This window comes from Drosophila rhopaloa, unplaced genomic scaffold (genome assembly GCF_018152115.1).
Source record: "Drosophila rhopaloa isolate 14029-0021.01 unplaced genomic scaffold, ASM1815211v1 contig_218, whole genome shotgun sequence".
NCBI lineage: Eukaryota > Metazoa > Arthropoda > Insecta > Diptera > Drosophilidae > Drosophila > Drosophila rhopaloa.
Window position 1 is genome coordinate 300,018 of NW_025335104.1, and position 21,456 is coordinate 321,473.

At 37.0% G+C, this 21,456-nt stretch overlaps 1 protein-coding gene across 1 annotated transcript in view; it reads right to left on the reverse strand.

The window, feature by feature from the left end:
* Positions 1-20,479, reverse strand: part of LOC108045543 (ionotropic receptor 40a) — a 220,074-nt gene extending 199,595 nt beyond the window's left edge. The window contains exons 1-4 of the mRNA XM_044460771.1: positions 20,374-20,479; positions 19,754-20,322; positions 19,431-19,694; positions 18,954-19,377 (exon numbers count right to left, since the gene is read on the reverse strand). Of these exons, the coding sequence (XP_044316706.1) occupies positions 18,954-19,377; positions 19,431-19,694; positions 19,754-20,322; positions 20,374-20,479 (1,363 nt within the window). The remainder of the gene's footprint in view (positions 1-18,953; positions 19,378-19,430; positions 19,695-19,753; positions 20,323-20,373) is intronic.
* Between the last annotated feature and the right edge of the window lie 977 nt (positions 20,480-21,456).

Sequence of the window (21,456 nt, forward strand, 5' to 3'; positions counted from 1 at the left end):
TGAAACGCTGGTATTCTTTCATAGAAAGTTTCACTCCAAAAGTCATTTATAAGCCAGGTACAACTAATGTAGTTGCAGACGCCTTATCAAGGATTCAAATCAACAACTTAACTGACAGTAACGAATCGGTCTCAGATCAAAACACTCAGCATTCAGCAGAGAGTAGTTTTGAGAATGTTATACAAGAAACCCGTAAACCCTTAAACCAGTTTAAGCAACAATTGCTATTAGCAACGGGGAGGTATACAATACATGAGTCGGTTAATATATTCGAAAATACCAGACATATAATAGAATTTGACACTCCCGAAAATTTGATATCAATCTTAAGAGAATATATTCCTCCTAATTTAACAGTCGGTATTCATTGTACTTTAGAGGACTTTTATAGAATTCAAAAACCACTTAAAGATAATTTTATGAATAAATTTTTGTATACAAGAATATTTGTCCAAGATGTAGAAAATTCTGAAGACAGAGCACTTATAATCGAAGAAACACATTGTAGAGCGCACAGGGGACTAGACGAAAATTATAAACAAATCAGTAGATTGTATTATTGGCCAAACTTACTTACAAAACAAGAGAGAACGCTATAGTCGGGTGCCCCGACTATCAGATACCCGTTACTCAGGTAAAGGGAGTGCGAGGGAGATGGAGATAGAAACTTTGATCACGCATAACTTTTTAACGAATGGTCCGATTTGAAAAATTTGAAATACATTTCGATAGGTATTGATAAACACAATAAAACTGCATTTTTACTTTTCCGAAATATTTAAATTTTTAAAATCGTATTTACACGATTGTGGGCGTTAAAGGGGGCGTGGCACCTTTTTGAAACAAACTTGCGCTGCGTAGGAACTCCTAGAATCTGCATGCAAAATGCCAATCTTCTAGCTTTTATAGTTTCCGAGATCTCAGCGTTCATACGGACAGACAGACAGACAGACGGACAGACAGACGGACAGACGGACATGGCTATATATATATAATAATGAGTTAGGCACTGTATGGAAATGGTTAGCTGGAACCCCGGATCATGATGATTTTATTAGAGTTCAGAATAAAATCAATGAATTAATTGAAAATAATAATAAGCAATCTATTATCAATTCCAAATTGTTCAAAGAAATTGAATCTCTTTCTGATGATTTTAAAAATGTTTTTATTGATCAAGATTTACCACTGCGAAAACATCGTTTACGATTACTAAGATTTCATCTGCAAAATGTAATTGACACCATTACACTAGCAAAAATTGATGTTTTTAATACCAAAATTTTGAACAATGATGACATCATGGAAATATTAAAACATGAACAAAAACCAGTAATTATCGCTGATTTAATGGACATCTCTGTTTTTTAAATCGCTTTCCATAAAGAACTTTTAATCATTTATATAAAATACCCAATAATTAAAAGTAGATGCGAAATTTATCACGCTAGAGCGATATCCCAAAAAAATGGGAAACTAATATTAAGCAATGAAGTCGCAAAATGCGCAAATATGTTTTATGAAATATCTAACTTTAAGAACGAACTTTTTAATAATTATTGCACTTTAATTAAGGAAAAAACTTGTTTTACCCGACTATTAAATGGAGAGAAATCGACTTCTAAAAAAATAAGAGAAAAAAATAAAAAATTGACATCATACAAGATGGTGCCATTCTTATAAATGGTAACAATATTGTTAACAACTGCCATTCAAACGGTTCATTTTTAATAACATTTAATGGTACAACCAATATTAATAATATCTCATATACTTATTTGGAAAACAAAATTCTTGATTACATAACTACGAACCACTTCAAAAATTATGATTATGATTATATACTATCAAATAACTCGGAACTTTCTTTAGATAATATAAACATTTTAAATCCATTTATTAAAATTAATAATACTAAAATTTCACTTACCTTATATTACCTTATATTATTAATTTTAATCATTATATATTTGATTTTTTTACTTATTTTAAAATACAAAAATGCTATATTATTTGTAACCAAAAAACAACGGCTAGAACCAGAAAAATCTATTAACCAAGAAAATTTTATAACAGAATTAAGAGAGGAATTAAATGAATTTCATATTGAATCTGGACGATCCATTTTAGAAGGGGGAGAGTTATCCAACCCGTGAAACCAGGCCACTTATGGCTTTTATAAACAATATTTTCAAACTCTGCATTTGCCTTTGTCTTTGCCTTTGGCTTTAAGGTCCGATCTTGGTTCCCCAACTAAGTTAAACAAATCAAAATTAAAGTAAACATCAGCTTCCGTTCGAAGCCCAATCAATTGCTAATTGAATTTCACAATGAAATGCGACAGTTTCATCTTGAGCGCAAATTAAAATTAAAGTAAACATCAGCTTCCGTTTGAATCCCAATCAATTGCGCCCTTTTGCGTTTCAAGCTCCCACCAAATTGCATCGGTCAGCATAATTGAATTTCACAATGAGATGCAACAGTTTCATCCTAAGCTTTTAATCTAAACATAAATTGAAGTTTAAAGTTCAAAAAGAAAAGCTCCTGGCCGAGGTTCATTGGATTAGATTTAGAAATAAAGCGGCAGTCCTATTTTTATCGCGACCGCGATCGGTTGAAAAAATTTAGAAAGTAACAGAAAGTGTCTTGTATTAAAAGTGTTTAAGAATAAAAGGTTTATCACCAAATAAATATAATAAAAAAATTGTATATTTTTAATTCATCGACTAACAAGAAATTTAATTTGCACATGTATTCACAAGAATTTCTTCGCTGCACTATGTGGTTTTTGACCTGTTTTTGTGGCATTAATTAATAACTCGGTCAGTTTTGGAGATATCGACATGAAACTTTACCAATCGTCATTATTTGTCCCTAGGCACATGAAAATCGTTCGGATCAGGAAACAATATCCTATAGCTTCTATAAGAACGATCGGTTAAAACTAAAAATAAATTAATGAAATTTAAGGAGCTGAAATTTATTGCAATTTTTGGGAAAGTTTCATATAGCTTTAAAACTGAGGGACTAGTTTGCGTAGAAACGGGCGGACAGACGAACGCACAGACGGACATGTCTAGATCGACTCTCCTGGGAATGCTGATCAAGAATTTTTATACTTTATAGGGTCGGAAATGTCTCCTTCACTGCGTTGCAAACTTTAGACTGAAATTATAAAACCCTCTGCAAGGGTATAAATATTAACTTCTATATCCGGATATAGAATATAATTGATCTGTACAAGAAGAGCTGCAGACACCCTGCTAGTATTTCATAAACTTAGTATTAAGACTTAACTAACACTGTAGTATGAAAATACCGATAGCTTGCTGAAATTGTAAAGAAGGTTCAGAAATGAGGGATCGAAGATGGAAACGTTATAGGACTTACAGTCTAAGAAATACAGATGGATATGGATATCAACTCTCTCTTTATAAAAATTATTTTGCCGCCAATACTGTAACGCCCTAAATCGAGGGCGCACAAACCATATTTAGTCAACATCATCATTATAATCGTAGTCACAGGTTTTGTTATTAGCTTTAAGATCGGACATGAAGTCCCGTGTTATAAATTGAAATAATAGAAATTAAGGAAAAAAACTAATTAAACTAGTATTAATTTTTAAGCCAAGACACACACCCTGGAAAAAGCGTGAGGCCCGCGATCGATAGCACAATCGATAGCGGGGAGCTGGTTCAGCGAACGCGACGCTCAACGGAAGTTCGATCTCTGATTCCTAACCTAGGCCTCTTTTCGAGCTCGAGCGTCCCTCCGGTACACTACTACGAACACAAACACGTGATCTGCGCAACACCGACCAGTGCACCGAACTCCCCTCCTGTACATCTCGACCGGCACACCCGCACGTGATAAACGCGTCGATCCGCGCAACACCGAACTGCCCATCAGATTTCACGTAAGCCAAGGTACCCATTGTGGGGGCAGCAGCCAGGGCCCACCCTTCTTAGAAATTGAAAATAAAAGCCCTGAATTTATAAAACCCGTGTATTATTTCGACCCTTACACATCCCTTCTCCCCTCCTACCCTTTCTCGACCCAGATCAACGACGCGTGTTTGGTTTCCCATCCACGCGGCGCATCTCGGCCGAGAGCTCCCACCTCTGAGTCCCTGTAGCGTATAAACCCCGTTATGCGTATGCGTAACGCCATACGATTTTTTTGCACATTTTTTGTGCTGGCTTTTCAACTGGCTTTTTGCTCTCTTGCCCAAAAGCCAGCGAGAGAGCGCTCTAGAGCCAGCCGGTCTCTTGCACGCATACTGCGACAGCCGACGACTGTATGTGTGCACATGTATTCACAAGCGAAGAAATTCGCTGCAGCGCGCTCTTTATTTTAAAATTCTAACATTATTAAAAATACTTATATTGTATTGTCTTTATATTTACTTTATTTACTAATTATTCGAATGTATAATATTTTTTAGTAATGACCAAATATATCTAAGTATAAAAAAAACGTAATTTATTTCATACGTGACTTCACATTGGAATCATTGTCATTAGGGTATTCAGCACGCGACGTGTGAACGATTTTTAGGAGCCTCAGAAATTTTGCGATTGAACAGGATGAATATTTTTATATTTATTGTATTTTAAATATATGGATTTAAAAATATGTGGTATTTTTTTAGTATACGTATTATAATAACATTATATAAAATTATTATCATAATATATGTAAATTAAATTTATATAAATATTTGTATATTAAATATTTTAATTATTTAGAAAAAAGAGAAACCCAAAGGGAAAACAAAAAACTTATTAAAAATGAATTGTAAGCGACAGCAATAAATAAATAATATTTTAGTGAAAAATTAAAAAAAAATGGCAACTTGGAAAAAAGTTATAAATATACTTAATATTAAAAATAAATAGGATATCCTGTAGCTTAGTTTTATAATTAAGCATTCAAATGTTATAAATAAATTAACTTTTTATAAAAAATAATAATATTAGCTTTAAATATTTATTAGGTATACAAAAAAAACGAAGGATAAATAAAAATTAATATCTGCATACCAAATTAAATGTTTCGTTTTATATATTTAAATTAATTATAAAAACATACATTTTAACACAAAACAAATAAAACTGCTTGACTAAATAAGAATAGATTTAAATGCAGATTGATAATATTAGATATGATGTTATTCATATTTAATTAAAATATTTTAAGTCATTAGATCAAAGTTTAATATATTTTAATAAAAATTAAATTTAATATTTCCATTTTAAAGTTAGCCATGGATTAAAAAATAAAGCGAAATATATTTAATTAAATATACTTTAAATATATTCAATTTAAATATAGTTTGCTTTGTTTTTGTTTAACAATCATAGTATATTCAAATCTATAAAACTTTATTGAAATATTTTTTAATTTAATCAAGCAGTTTTATATGTTTTGTATTAAAAGTTTTAGCTTTAATTAAAATATGTAAACCGAAACTATGAATTAAATACGCAGATCTTCATTTTAAAGGTATATAAAAAAGTTTTACATCAAGCTTCATTGCCATATATACATAAATGCAATTTAAATAATCATCCTGTTCAATCATAGAAGTTCTTTTGACACACAATTAGTTTCTTAGTCCAGAAATGATTTCTGGACGAAAATCGTCTTCTCAAACAAATACGCACACATACGCACTTCCTTATTCGTGCAATTCTATTTTTAAATTTTTACGCTCTCAACTTTGTGCGAGCGGAGAGAGCGGAATTTTCGTCGCCACCAAAAAACGAGCTGCATATTGCAAAACCAATGTATGGGCGTTACACATCTTAAAGTATATATTGGTTTTTGGTAATACCCTCGTAGGCTCCGAGAAATATCCGGAGTGTAGTACCCTCGTAGGCTCCGAGATTAACCGGAGTGTAGTACCCTCGTAGGCTCCGAGAATATCCGGAGTGTAGAACCCTCTTAGCCTCCGAGACTATCCGGAGGGTAGAAACCTCGTAGACTCCGAGGATATCCGGAGAGTAGGACGCCCGTAGATTCCGAGTCCACACGGAATAGATAAACCCCGCCGTCCCCGTAGCCAACTCCAGTCGGAGTCATCCCAATTCACCACCAAGCCGTGCGATCGTCCTCTCAGTACCCCGTTCTGCAGCGTAGTAGGCCCTATCGCCACCACAGGCCGCCTGGCGGCGTCCTAAAGTACATATCGGGTCGTCAACCTCTCGGTACGCTCGGATCCCTTTACGGTTTTCCTAGTAAGGAAGCATACGAGTCGACTGGAAACTGTGCGGAAACCTTTACGATCGGTAGCCACCATCGAATAGCACCCGCCTCGAGGCGTCTACCACCTCCCATACAAATTCCTACTACAGGTACCACCCTTCTATATAAATTTCTTGTATAGTTTCCTTGGCCCCGATTGAGGTTTTACCCCGGCCAGAGAACTGCGTGACAATACTAACATTAGCTCCGTGTTCGGAGAGCAAAAAAAGTGTAAATTATATTTGTTGAAAAGTAGGTAAAACGTGGAAGGAAGCAATAACCAAAATCACAGCTGTCTACGCAGTGCACAAATCGTGAAACCGTGTAGTACCTAGCCTCCAAAAGAAAAACGAAAATTTTGGAAAAGTGTCGATTTATTTTTCAACATAATCTCCTTTTAGCTCGATACACTTGACCCAGCGATGCTCAAACTTCTTTAACCCGTCTGAAAAATACGTTTTCTCGAGGTCTGCAAAATAGGCCTCTGTAGCGGCGACGACCTCCTCATTCGACGCAAATTTCTGTCTAGCGAGTGACTTTTTCAAGTTTGGAAACAAAAAGAAGTCACACGGGGCCAAATCTGGAGAATATGGTGGATGGGGTAGGAGTTCATAGTAGGGGTGCAGAAACATCGAGTGAAACATCGATAACATCGATGTTTTCAAAACATCGAAACCATCGATGGTTCGTGACCACCATCGATGTCCACCAACACCACCAGAACCAACGTCAAACGAGCCAAAATGCACATTTTCATTTTTGCATAACAAATCAAAAGTGAAGTCCACCCGAGACGATGCCATTATTGCCACAAGGCAATTTATGGAAAAGGAAAACACTCCTGACACTTGCGACCCCTTAAAGTATTGGGAGGTATGATTTTCAAATAATTATGACAAACATGTTAAATAAGAAATACTTTTTACAGATGACTGATGACAACGAGTTAAAATTGGTTGCAACAAAATATTTCTGTCTACAAGCCTCGTCCTGTGAGTCTGAAAGGGTGTTCAGCAAAGCTGGACAAACTGTATCTGATCACAGAACAAGGCTTAAACCGGAAGTTGTTGATAAACTTCTTATCCTCAACAAAAATAGACACTTTAAATGATCTCAAATATCAATATACCTCATTGTTATCGTTTGTACTGTTTTGCTTTTTTTTTTTTTTTTTTTTTAAACATCGATGTTTTACTCGATATTTTTTTTGAAAACATCGAAAACATCGATGGACACGAACATCGATGTTTCTGCACCCCTAGTTCATAGCCCAATTCGACCAATTTGGAGGGAAGTGTAAGCCGGTGCGTTGTCATGATGGAAGTGCACTTTTTTCTTCGCCAAATGGGGCCGTATTTTCTGCAATTCGGTGGCGAATCGGCGGCAATAATTCGGCGTAGAACAGCCCTGTGCCCTTCTCCAGGTAGTCGATGTAGATCACACCTTGTGAATCCCAAAAAACGGTGGCCATCACCTTTCCGGCCGATGGGACAGTCTTCGCTTTCTTCCTGAACTCCACTGTTTTAACTGTTCCTTGGTCTCTGGTGTGTACCAGTAAATCCATGTTTCGTCGACGGTCACGAAACGACGCAGAAACCCCTTCGAATTGCGCTTGAACAGCGTCAAACACTGCTCTGAAGTGGTCTCACGGTTGCGTTTGTTGTGCGGAGTGAGCAAACGCAGCACTTATGGCGCCGACAGCTTTCCCATGCCCAATATTTCATGCAGGATATCACCACGCGGTCTTTTGACATGCCTACTTTTACGGTCGCCATCGAAGGCGAAGAGTCACCGTACACAGCATCCAAGCACTCTTTGATTTCGCTGAGCGATTTCCCTTCCAAAAACAAGAATCAAATCACAGACCGATTCTCCATTTTTCTACAATCCGCGGACAAGTCCGATTCCATACGCAGTCAAAACAAAACTACGTGTCCGATTCGGCTGAAATTTCGACAGTAGCCGTCTACGAGAATGTACTACACGATAGTAAATTTCTTTTGTGGCGGTCCAGATTAAGAACCCGCACAGCGGACGGAAGCAATACCAGAACAAAATCCTAAATTGAAAGGAATAGGCTGGTCACACTCTCTCGACCAGGATCAAGCTTCGAAGACAAACGTGTGACTCTGTAAATTATTAATCTGTAAATTAAAACTAATAAAACTTTATATGTCAAATTATAGTAACCAACTTGTGTTACCATAGTGGTGACCCCGAACTTGAACAGACTGCAAATACTCTTTAATTCCGTCAAAAAAAAGGCAAAATTAAAGTCTGCACAGAATTTCTGGCTTTCAGCCACACACACACACAAAGCTGAAGCGACGCTACTAATACATACAACCTGCGCTCGTTAGTTCCTAGAAGGTTAATCTTTGACAACGACGCCACCCTCAACATGACCGACGAGTCGCAACAACTGCTGGATACGATCAGAGATCTGCAAGCCCAAGTCGAGGCATTGCAGGTTAATTCTTCTTCAGCGCAGACGGCTAACATGGCTCCAACGGCACGAGCAACAATTCGACTCCCGAAATTCACAAGCAACAATCCGCAATTGTGGTTCGCCCAAGTGGAAACGAATCAACGATCATTTTGTCTGCACGGCGTAAATAACGATGACGACAAATTTGACTACATCACCGTAAATTTGGATCCAGAAGTTGTTGTGACAGTTTAGGATTTGGTTACTCACCCACCAGCGGCTAACTATCGATAAGCGGCAATCTTGCTCAATAAGTTTGCAGAGTCAGCCGAATCTAAGCTACGCCGTCTACTTCAAGGAGGAGGAATTGCTGGTCTGAAGCCTTCGCAAGTTCTGGCTCATATGCGACGTCTGGCTCCTGAGTCAAGCAGTGAGTCAATAATCCACACACTGTTCCAGAACATTCGCCCTATTTTATCGATATGGGAGGAAATCGCCCGACAAAATGCTAGAAACTATGGGCTCTGTCAGCTCGTTTGCGATCGACTCGAGCAACGTAGCCACTGGCACTACGGTGAATGTGGTGACGCCGCCCGACGCGTTCAAGAGTATTACCGAATCTTTACGCCAACTGGCCAAAAAGGTCGATACAATCCAAGGTGAGCTCGAACGGCAATCCAGAGACCGTTCTATCAGCCAGACACGCGCTTCGTCTCAGTACCGTTCTGGTTCTCAGCCACGCACTCAATCTCCGAATGACTCTCGTGCCCACTCGCAGCAGTCTGATGATCAGCAAGAGCTTTGTTATTACCATCGTCGCTTTGGAAAAGATGCACGCAAGTGCAAATCTCCTTGCTCTTTTATCCATCTTCATATTACCGATCGCAACTCACACCGCAGATTCCTCATAGACTCGGGTTCTGTGGTCTCAGTCATGCCAGGCTCACGAGCTAAGCAAAACGTCAAACAAAGCGATCTTACATTGTATGCAGCAAGTTGAACTGTCATCCACACCTACGGCAGCGTGGTGGTTGACCTCAACTTTGGACTTCGCCGTTCTTTCATGTGGCCTTTCATCGTAGCTGACACCGAGTTAGCTATCATAGGCGCCGATTTCTTATCCCATTTCAACTGCTCGTGGACGTTAAAGGCAAAAAACTAATTGATGCAAACACCAACTTGTCGAGCCCGGCTTTGCTTTCGAACGCGAGACATCACTCTGTGTCGACCATTAATGGTAAATATGGATTTCAAAGCCTACTGCAGGAATTCGTGGACCAGCACATAGGACAAGCCCCGGCACGATGTAAAACACTACATAGAAACCACAGGTAGTCCAATATCCGATCGCCCACGCCGTCTGTCTGCTGAGAAACTAATCACCGCGAAAGCAGAGATAAACTGTTTGATACAGGAAGGCATTTGTCACCCTTCCACGAGCCAATGGTCAAGCCCATTAAATATGGTCAGCAAAAAAGATGGAGGTTGGCGTTCTTGCGGGGACTATCGCAAGCTCAATGCTATAACGGTACCTGAATGTTATCCAATTGCTCACATTCAAGACTTCTCGGAGCAGCTACACGGGAAAAAAATATTTTCTACACTTGATCTGGTGAAGGCGTACTATCAGATTCCAATGGCTGAGTGTGATATCCCTAAAACCGCCGTTTGCACTCCGTTTGGACTTATCGAATTCCTCTATATGCCGTTTGGTCTAAAGAATGCTACGCAAACCTTCCTAAGGATTTATCGACAATATTTTTCGTGGCGTTGATTTCGTTTATTGCTATATAGACGATATCCTGATCATGTCCAAAACACCTGAGGAACACGAGAAGCATCTTCGGGCCGTCTTGGAGATCCTTCGTAGCCATGGACTCAGCATCAACCCTAGCAAGTGTCAGCTGGCCCAGGCCGAGGTGCAGTTTCTGAGCTACATCATCAATGAGCACGGAATCAAACCTCCAAGTCATCGTGTAAAAGCTGTTCAAAACTATGTGAGGCCCTATGTCCAGGCACCTCTTTCACAGCTCCTGAGGAATGTCAGGAATAACGACCAGTGCCAGGTCGAATGGACTCCAAATCGTATCGCCGCCTATGAGGTATGCAAAAAAAGTGTCACAGAAGTGGTACTTTTGGGTCATCCGAGTCCAACTGCACAACTGGTCCTCGTATGAGATGCTTCTGATGTCGCGATAGGTGCTGCACTAGAACAGGTAATCGACGACCATAAGCGACCACTTGGTTTTTTCTCAAAGAAACTCTCGGACACTGAGAAAAACTACAGCACTTACGATCAGGAATTGCTCTCGATTTATAAAGCCATAAAATAATTCAAGCATTGCCTTGAGGGTCGCATATTTTGCATCAAAACGGACAACAAGACTCCCGTTTACGCTTTTAGGCAACGGCCTAAAAAGGCGTCACCAAGGCACCTCCGTCATCTGGGCTACATTTCGCAGTTTACGACCGAAATCGTTCACGTCAAAGGAGCTGAAAACAATGTCGCAGATGCTTTCTCTAGGCTCTGTGCAATCAACATGCCAGTGTCGGTCACTCTACAGGAAATCGAGGAAGCACAGTCAGTTGATTCCGAACTGCCGAACTTACTGCAAGGGAGCACTTCTCTTCGACTTCAAAAAATCCGTTACGATGACAATGTTATGCTGTATTGTGACATTTCAACGAACACCGTTCGGCAGTACGTACCCACTACTCTTCACAATACAATTTTCTCTTTTTTCCATAGCCTTTCGCATCCGAGCGTAAGATCGACGCTGCAACAAATAAAGCAAAAATTTGTATGGCCGGCAATGCAGAAAAATATTATTCAATGGAGCAGGACCTGTCTGCTATGCCAACGTGCTAAATCAACCGGCACAATCATCTGACTCCAGAGAAGATCATAGTTCCCAACGACAGATTCAATCACGTGCATCTGGACCATGATACACAGATTCACCCGTTGGCCCGAAGCTATTCTTCTCACAAACATCACTGCCGAGACGGTGGCCAACGCTTTTTGGTCACAATGGGTTGCGCGTTTTGGGACACCTAAAACAATAACGACCAATCAAGGCACTCAGATTGAGTCTGCGCTCTTCAAGGAACTGCACTATGGGGCCAACGACCACTTTTGTTGGCCCAAACCCATTTTTGAAAAGTCGTCAAAACCAAAAAAGTTGTTTTAGGATATATTAACAGAAGACCAATCTGCAATGTTACGTTTCAGGAATTCCGATCGAGTGCGATTCTGTTAAGATAACAGCTGTTAAATCAGATGTTTGAGATGCAAGCCACGTGCTTTTGAAATTCGGCTTATAAATTGCATTTTTAAAGTATTTAAAAAAGCAGTTTATAAGCGTTCCAAAAAATATTTGTGATATGAATTCGATGAATAATGGTGTGTACTAAGTGTTTGTGTGTTTAAACGGTTGAAATCTATCGTGCTGTCTTTGTACTTAAGTGTTAAAGTGAGTTGTCTAAAACGCGTTTTTTAATTAGAAAACTAATTTTTAAGAAGAGCAACAAAGTGAGTCCATCGGAGTCCTCTTCTGAAACCTATTTAGATTTAAGCACATAACGTCAAGTTTTGCAACCTTAACAGTAGTTGCGTTGAAAATTAAAATCCTTTTGATGTTCAATGAAATATTGAACTCGGATCCGAAGAGCATGATGTTTAATAGCAGGTGCCATTTTTTTACTTATTAATAAAATTTTTTTAATGCGATTTTTGTGCATTTACATTGAACCTTTGTGGAACGAAGAATATTTTGTTTTGCATTTTAAATTCTATTCAGAAGCAGATATAAAAAATATAACAAAATCTATATATATAAAAGTCGTGTTAGTTACGTGTTAGTTACTTCACTTATAACTCAAGAACGACTGAACCGATTTAGCTGAAAATTGGCAGGGAGGTAGTTTAGAGCCAGGAGAAGGACATAGGATACTTTTTATCCGTTCGACAGACGTCAGTCACTATAAACATGGTATAACAAAAAAGAATCAGACTTGGAATAAATTGACGTATAATGAAAAGAATGGATTTCGTTGTCGACAACAGTTGGATTCAAACGAATGTACCCCTGTTGAAATACCAACAAAAGGAAGTTTATGATACTTTAATGAAGGCAATCGATGATGAAAATGGTGGTTTATATTTCCTAGATGCTCCTGGTGGAACTGGAAACACATTCCTCATGTCATTAGTTTTAGCACCTGTTCGGGCGAGATCTAACATAGCGGTTGCAGTTGCTTCTTCTGGAATTCAAATTACCGTTAAATCTTCAAACTATTGAAGAACCAACGTGAAATATTGCAAAACACTCAGCAATGGCCAAAGTTTTAGTGGTATCGAAAATCATCATCTGGGACAAACGCACAATGGCGCATAAACGTGCATTAGAAGCATTTAACCGAACATTAATAGATTTACGCAATGACTCGAGATGTTTAGGAGGAGGAATGATTTTACTTTCTGGCGATTTCCGCCAAATACTGCCAGTAATTCCAAGATCTACGGCTGCCGACGAAATAAACGCTTGCCTCAAATCGTCAAATTTAAAGCGCCATGTGAAGAAACTGCAACTGACAACAAACATGAGAGTTACATTGCTTAATGATACATCTGCTGAAGATTTCTCGGAGCAATTGATGACTATCGGTAATGGTCAAGTACCTGTCGATGAATCGAGCGGATTAATATCATTTTAAAATAATTTCTGTAATTTTGTCTCATCAAAAGACGAACTTATCAACAATGTATTTTCAGAAATTATTTCTAACTACAAAAATAATGAATAATGAATGGTTGAGTGAGAGAGCAATTTTAGCGGCTAAGAATAAAGATGTAAATGACCTAAGCTACATAATTCATGATAAGATCATTGGAACAATGCATTCATTTAAATCTATTGACTGCGTCACAAATGAAGACGAAGCCACCAACTATCCAATTGAATTTGTAAACTCTTTGGACGTGCCTGGCTTACCGCACAATTTAATCATGCTTTAAAACATAAACCAACCAAAACTGTGCAACGGTACGCGTTTGGTGATTAAAAAATTGATGAACAATGTAATTTACGCTACGATAATGATAGGAAAATTCAAAGGTGAGGAAGTTCTCATTCTGAGGATACCGATAATCCCAACCGATATGCCGTTTGAATTTAAAAGTTTTCAATTTCTGATACGTCTTGCATTTGCCATGACCATCTGTTGATGGCACAAGGCCAATCCTTAAAAGTTTGTGGCTTAAATCTAGAACATTCATGTTTTCCCCATGGTCAATTATACGTGGCATGTTCACGGGTCGGAAGACCATCTGCGTTGTTTGTTTTTGAGCATGATAATAAAACAAAAAATGTCGTGTATCACAAGGTACTTAAATGAAGAGCAACCTATGTACTAAAATACAGAAATAATTATGAATGATTAATATACGTATTTAATTTTTGTTGTATTTTTTCCAATAAAAAAAACTGCCTATTTATTGACATTAAGATAAGACGGAACAAAGTTCGCCGGGTCAGCTAGTATAATATAAATGTATTTATAAAGTATATAATAAAAAAAATATTTTAATCGATTATCTTAAAAAACAACAAAGTTGAATAAATCGATCGTATGGCAGCTATGAGATATATTCGTTCGATCCTATTCTTTTTAACATATATGTTGCCTAAGGATTCCGATACTAAGGATAACGATTAGTAAAGTTTTATCTCGATATCTCTAAAATTGAACGAGTTATTTATTTTGGCCAACAAAAGTGGTCGTTGGCCCCATAATGAACTGGCTCAACTTATGGGAAGTGAACTCATCCATACGACTGCGTACCACCAAAGACCAATATAATCACTAAGATGCGTAACGCCCATACATTGGTTTTGCAATATGCAGCTCGTTTTTTGGTGGCGACGAAAATTCCGCTCTCTCCGCTCGCACAAAGTTGAGAGCGTAAAAATCTAAAAATAGAATTGCACAAATAAGGAAGTGCGTATGTGTGCGTATTTGTTCGAGAAGACGATTTTCGTCCAGAAATCATTTCTGGACTAAGAAACTAATTGTGTGTCAAAAGAACTTCTATGATTGAACAGGATGATTATTTAAATTGCATTTATGTATATACGGCAATGAAGCTTGATGTAAAACTTTTTTATATACCTTAAATATTAATATCTGCATATTTAATTCATAGTTTCGTTTTACATATTTAAATTAAAGCTAAAAACATAACTTTTAATACAAAACATATAAAACTGCTTGATTAAATTTAAAACAAGAGAGAACGCTATAGTCGGGTGCCCCGACTATCAGATACCCGTTACTCAGGTAAAGGGAGTGCGAGGGAGATGGAGATAGAAACTTTGATCACGCATAACTTTTTAACGAATGGTCCGATTTGAAAAATTTCTTCTACATTTCGATAGGTATTGATAAACACAATAAAACTGCATTTTTACTTTTCCGAAATATTTAAATTTTTTAAATCGTATTTACACGATTGTGGGCGTTAAAGGGGACGTGGCACCTTTTTGAAACAAACTTGCGCTGCGTAGGGAATCCTAGAATTTGCATGCAAAATGCCAATCTTCTAGCTTTTATAGTTTCCGAGATCTCAGCGTTCATACGGACGGACAGACAGACGGACAGACGGACAGACAGACAGACGGACAGACGGACATGGCTATATCGACTCGGCTAGTGACCCTGATCAAGAATATATATACTTTATAGGGTCGGAAACGCTTCCTTCTAGCTGTTACATACTTTTGCACGAATACAATATACCCTTTTACTCTACGAGTAACGGGTATAAATATTTCAATAAAGTTTAATATATTTGAATATACTATGATTGTTAAACAAAAACAAAGCGAAGTTTATTTAAATTGAATATATTTAAAGGATTTTAAATTAAATATATGTCGCTTTATTTTTTATCCATGGCTGTTTTTATTAACTTTAAAATGGAAATATTAAATTTAATTTTTATTCAAATATATTAAATTTTGATCTAATGACTTAAAATATTTAAAGTAAATACGAATAACATCATATCTAATATTATCAACCTGCACTTAAATCTATTCTTATTTACTCAAGTAGTTTTATATGTTTTGTGTTAAAAGGTATAAATAATTTAAATATATAAAACGAAAAATTTAATTTAATATTCAGATATTGATTTTTATTTATCCATCTTTTTTTTTTGTATACCCAATAAATATTTAAAGCTCATATTATTATTTTATAAAAAGTTAAACTTTTTTTATAATATAATATTATATAATACTTATAATATAAAAATACCACATATTTTTTAATCCATATATTTAAAATTCAATAAATATAAAAATATTCATCCTGTTCAATCGCAAAATTTCTGAGCCTCCTAAAAATCGTTCACAAGTCGCATGCTGAATACCCTAATGACAATTATTCCAATGTGAAGTCATGTATGAAATAAATTATGTTATTTTTTTATACTTAGATATATTTGGTCATTACTAAAAAATATTATACATTCGAATAATTAGTAAATAAAGTAAATATAAAGGCAATACAAAATAAGTATTTTTATACCCTTGCAGAGGGTATTATAATTTCAGTCAAAAGTTTGCAACGCAGTGAAGGAGACATTTCCGACCCTATAAAGTATATATATTCTTGATCAGCATCACCAGGAGAGTCGTCTAGCCTTGTCCGTCTGTCCGTCCGTCTGTCCGTCCGTCTGTCCGTCTGTCCGTCCGTCCGTTTCTACGCAAACTAGTCCCTCAGTTTTAAAGCTATCTGCTTGAAACTTTCCCAAAAGTTGTCTTTCTATTGCAGGTAGTATATAAGTCGGAACGAGCCGGATCGGGCCACTATGTCATATAGCTGCCATATAACTGAACGATCGGAAATGCCATAACTTTGATGTTTTTTAAGTTAGGAAGTTGGGATTTTCTATGGGTTTTATTTTTGGACAATCAATCCGACCTACCAAATTTCATAAGGATCGGCCGACTATATCCTATAGCTGCCATATAACTGAACGATTGGAAATGACATAACTTTGGTGTTTTTAAAGTTAGGAAGTTGGGATTTTTTATGAGTATTAAGAATGCATCATATGAATAACCGATCCGGTTTTGGAGAATATAATTTACAGAATATTCTGCAAGGGTATATCAACTTCGGCTCCGCCCGAAGTTAGCTTTCTTTCTTGTTAATAATGTTATAATTTTAAAATAAAGAGTATATTTCGACAGCGCGCTGCAGCGAATTTCTTCGCTTGTGAATACATGTGCACACATACATTCGTCGAAGTCAAACGGCATGGTCGAAGGATGGCACAGGTCTTTTAAGGCTGCGAAGATGTGTCACCCAAACATTCCTTGGCCAGAACTGCTACCTGTCGTCTTGGAATAGACAAATGCTCGTATTCATTCGCACGGATGCCGCCAAACAGCCTTTGGAGCCACCATACACTGGCCCATTTGAAGTTGTACATCGCAATAATGACCGAGTATTTACGTTAAATGTCAACGGAAAAGAAGTAGCAGTGTCTGTTGACAGAATAAAACCCGCTTTCATTCTTAGAAGCGATGCTCAACTGGACTTCCAACCTGAAAGCAATGGGAAACCACGAACCTACGAGAAGCGAAGAGTCCAATTCATAACATCGTGACTTCGTCACTAGGGAGAAGGTACTTTGGCGGTCCAGATAAAGAACTCGCACAGCGGACGGAAGCAGTACCAGAACAAAATCCTAAATTGAAAAGACTAGACTGGTCACACTCTCTCGACCAGGATCAAGCGTCGAAGACAACGTGTGACTCTGTAAATTATTAATCTGTAAATTAAAACTAATAAAACTTTATATATCAAATTATAGTAACCAACATGTGTTACCATACTCTTGCGAAAGTGATGCCATCGGGCGGTGGTGCTAAGTACTTCATATTCATATTCATATTCATATTCATATTCATATTCATATTCATATTCATATTCATATTCATATTCATATTCATATTCATATTCATATTCATATTCATATTCATATTCATATTCATATTCATATTCATATTCATATTCATATTCATATTCATATTCATATTCATATTCATATTCATATTCATATTCATATTCATATTCATATTCATATTCATATTCATATTCATATTCATATTCATATTCATATTCATATTCATATTCATATTCATATTCATATTCATATTCATATTCATATTCATATTCATATTCATATTCATATTCATATTCATATTCATATTCATATTCATATTCATATTCATATTCATATTCATATTCATATTCATATTCATATTCATATTCATATTCATATTCATATTCATATTCATATTCATATTCATATTCATATTCATATTCATATTCATATTCATATTCATATTCATATTCATATTCATATTCATATTCATATTCATATTCATATTCATATTCATATTCATATTCATATTCATATTCATATTCATATTCATATTCATATTCATATTCATATTCATATTCATATTCATATTCATATTCATATTCATATTCATATTCATATTCATATTCATATTCATATTCATATTCATATTCATATTCATATTCATATTCATATTCATATTCATATTCATATTCATATTCATATTCATATTCATATTCATATTCATATTCATATTCATATTCATATTCATATTCATATTCATATTCATATTCATATTCATATTCATATTCATATTCATATTCATATTCATATTCATATTCATATTCATATTCATATTCATATTCATATTCATATTCATATTCATATTCATATTCATATTCATATTCATATTCATATTCATATTCATATTCATATTCATATTCATATTCATATTCATATTCATATTCATATTCATATTCATATTCATATTCATATTCATATTCATATTCATATTCATATTCATATTCATATCTGAATTAAAATGAATAAAGTTTGTATGAAGTTTAAGAAAACCTTTATAAATAACAATATGTTTTTATCTATTTCCCGCTGTCCAAGAAAGTTTTTCAAAATGTCGTAGAATCAGTAGTGTATAGAAACGGAGAACCAAACAAATAGTTCAAGTCTCAATTTGAAAATTGCTGGTAGTTTTGAATTACGTCCACGATTTATAGAAAGACACGAAGCTAAGATATATTTTGATATGATATATTTTGAAACAGTTTTGATATATTTTGAAACAGAATAAAAAAGTTGATAAAAATATTTGCTACTCACATTGTTTCAAAAACAGACGTAAAGCAAACCAAATGCAATTCTCAAATAGATGGAGGGGCATCTGCGGGGTGGACAGTATCTTCTTATGCTTGAACTTTAAAACGCACGGTGTAATTTCCTTTATGTAGACCATGTAGATTCGCATTTCCCCAAGGAGTTCGAGATCTGGTACGATTGGACGTCGACGCCAGATATAGGGCATGGCGATAATACCGTAGAAGATAGGACCGGAAAAGATGATCGTGAGAATAAGATATGGCCAAATGTCTTGCTTAAAGGGACGCATTATGGCCAGGGCTTCGTTAAGGCGCCTGGGGGCATGTGTGGCGAAGGCCCCTGAATCGGCCAGGGTGAAGAATGAGAACTCGATTGCCTTACGACGCTCCCAGCTTAGACCAACGTCGCCCAACAAAAAATCTGCCTGCTGCCGGAGAAAATAATTATTACCTGATTTAGCTTAAGAACATAACCACTCACTCCATTTTGCAGCAATCCTATGCCACCGGTAAAACTATCGTTCGACTCTCTAGCATCGTCAGATCTCATTGAGCCCTGTGTTCGTCCAGGGGCTTCGATGTACTTGAATCGAAAGTTCATGTGCTGGGCCAATAGCATGAGCAGACGGTGATCGCGTCCACCCGTGACTAGCACCTCTTTGTACTCCGTGCCGTCAAGGATCTTCAACTCATCGTCCTCCTTGTAGCTATTATTGCAATAATTTACCCAAAACCACGGCGGAGACTGCAAGCAAAGAGCTTTTATAAGGCCCGACTTAAATCTCTCGAACCACTCGACTTTACATGAAATACTGGTACCCGGAAAACGCGACCTTCAAAGTTGGCGTAGACGGAAGCTGCGGTTGGGAGGAGAGGGCTCCGCTGAAGGCCAAGGTTATCACCGTCGTACCAGTTTACCAGCTGCAGGTGACTAACGTTGCGTGGCCGGGCCTGGTTGTAGTAAATACGGAAGGCCTTGTGGCGGGGATGGGTAACCACAACTGCCCGCAGCGGTTCCCTAAAACTCATTGTACTTGCCCTTGGCGGATAATGTGCTCCCCAATAGAAGATAAACAAACTAAGTCGATGGGCTAAGCGGCGCTCTTGGAGGCTACTTAACAGCTCCTTCGGCTCGTCCAGGATTAGGCTGACGCACTCGTTGGCGCCCAGGAGATTGGCCTCAATGTGCTGAAAAAAAAGCTCCGTGTCGCTGAAAATAGCCGATTTATAATAAAGCCGATGAAGCCGCTGCAGAAAATCATCCACATTAATTCGACGATCTTTCCAACAGCTCTCGTCAGTGAGAGCGAAGCTGGGAAGTGCCAATATGGCCAGAGAGAGTGGTCGCAGGCCGCTGATAATTTGCGCGAGCGCTGAAGGCCAAGGGTTTAGAAAAGTTTTGGTTAGTAATAAGGAGCACAAACCTATTGAAATGTCAGACTCATTGCAGGGTTGAACAATTAGCCTGGCGCCGTCCAATGAACCCAGCGGATAGAGCAGTAGGCCCAATGCAACCAGATACTTATTCATCTTGCATTAATGGCGCAGAATTGATTTTCCTGCCTTATATACCCCATTTGATGAATCTTTGCTATGCAATTATGGCATCAATGTCTATAAATCACATGTCAGCAGTCTGACAACTCGGACAACTTGAAAAGTTGTAAGCTCTACTGAACTATAATAGGCCAAATATCGATTTTGTATGGTAGAGTGCAAGTGCTTGCACTTTATCAAAGCAATAGTATTTGTACTAAACGAATATTATTATTTATCTACCAAGAAATTGTATTCGTAGGAAAGTGTGTCACAGGTGAAAAGAATTGTTGAAACTATATCTACATCTGCACATATAAACGTCAAGATCTTGGGAACTTGAAAATGTAGAAAGTTTTTGGGATTAAAAAATCAAATCTGAAATCTTTGATGGTATATAAATGTTCAGGGTCTCAATAAATTTAAATTTAAAATTTTTTGGGTAAATAGTTCGACAAAATTTTTTTTTAGTCCTTCTCCCGGTTATACTTATGTTAACCTTAAAGCAATGCTTTTTTAAGATACTTAAAAATATAAATGGAACCATAAGTTGTATTTATTTTCCATTCACCTTAATCTAGGCAGTTGGAATCTCAATTTAAACCCCCCTTGATTCACATTTTACGTATTTCCAAGACCTTTGTTGATGTTTTTATTACGAAGATACCAAGAGTGTTACAAAGCAGGACCTTAAATGTATTTTCGTAAGGTAGGAAGCCTGTCGGATGCCGAGAAACGTTACATCGCTGGCTTGGTGAATTTACTTGGCGATTGTCTGCTAACAGCAAACGCTAAGTGCTTACACTTTTTTTTCGCATGCTTGAACACACCAGTCTGATAGCCACTTTTCAAGTATCATTAGGTAACCAGGAAATGGTCGGTTGCTGTAGCTGGGCTTATCGAGCAGCTTAAAGTCGCGGTGTCGTTAGCGGACGTGCATGTTGTTAGACACTCGTTCATAGGAATACCCG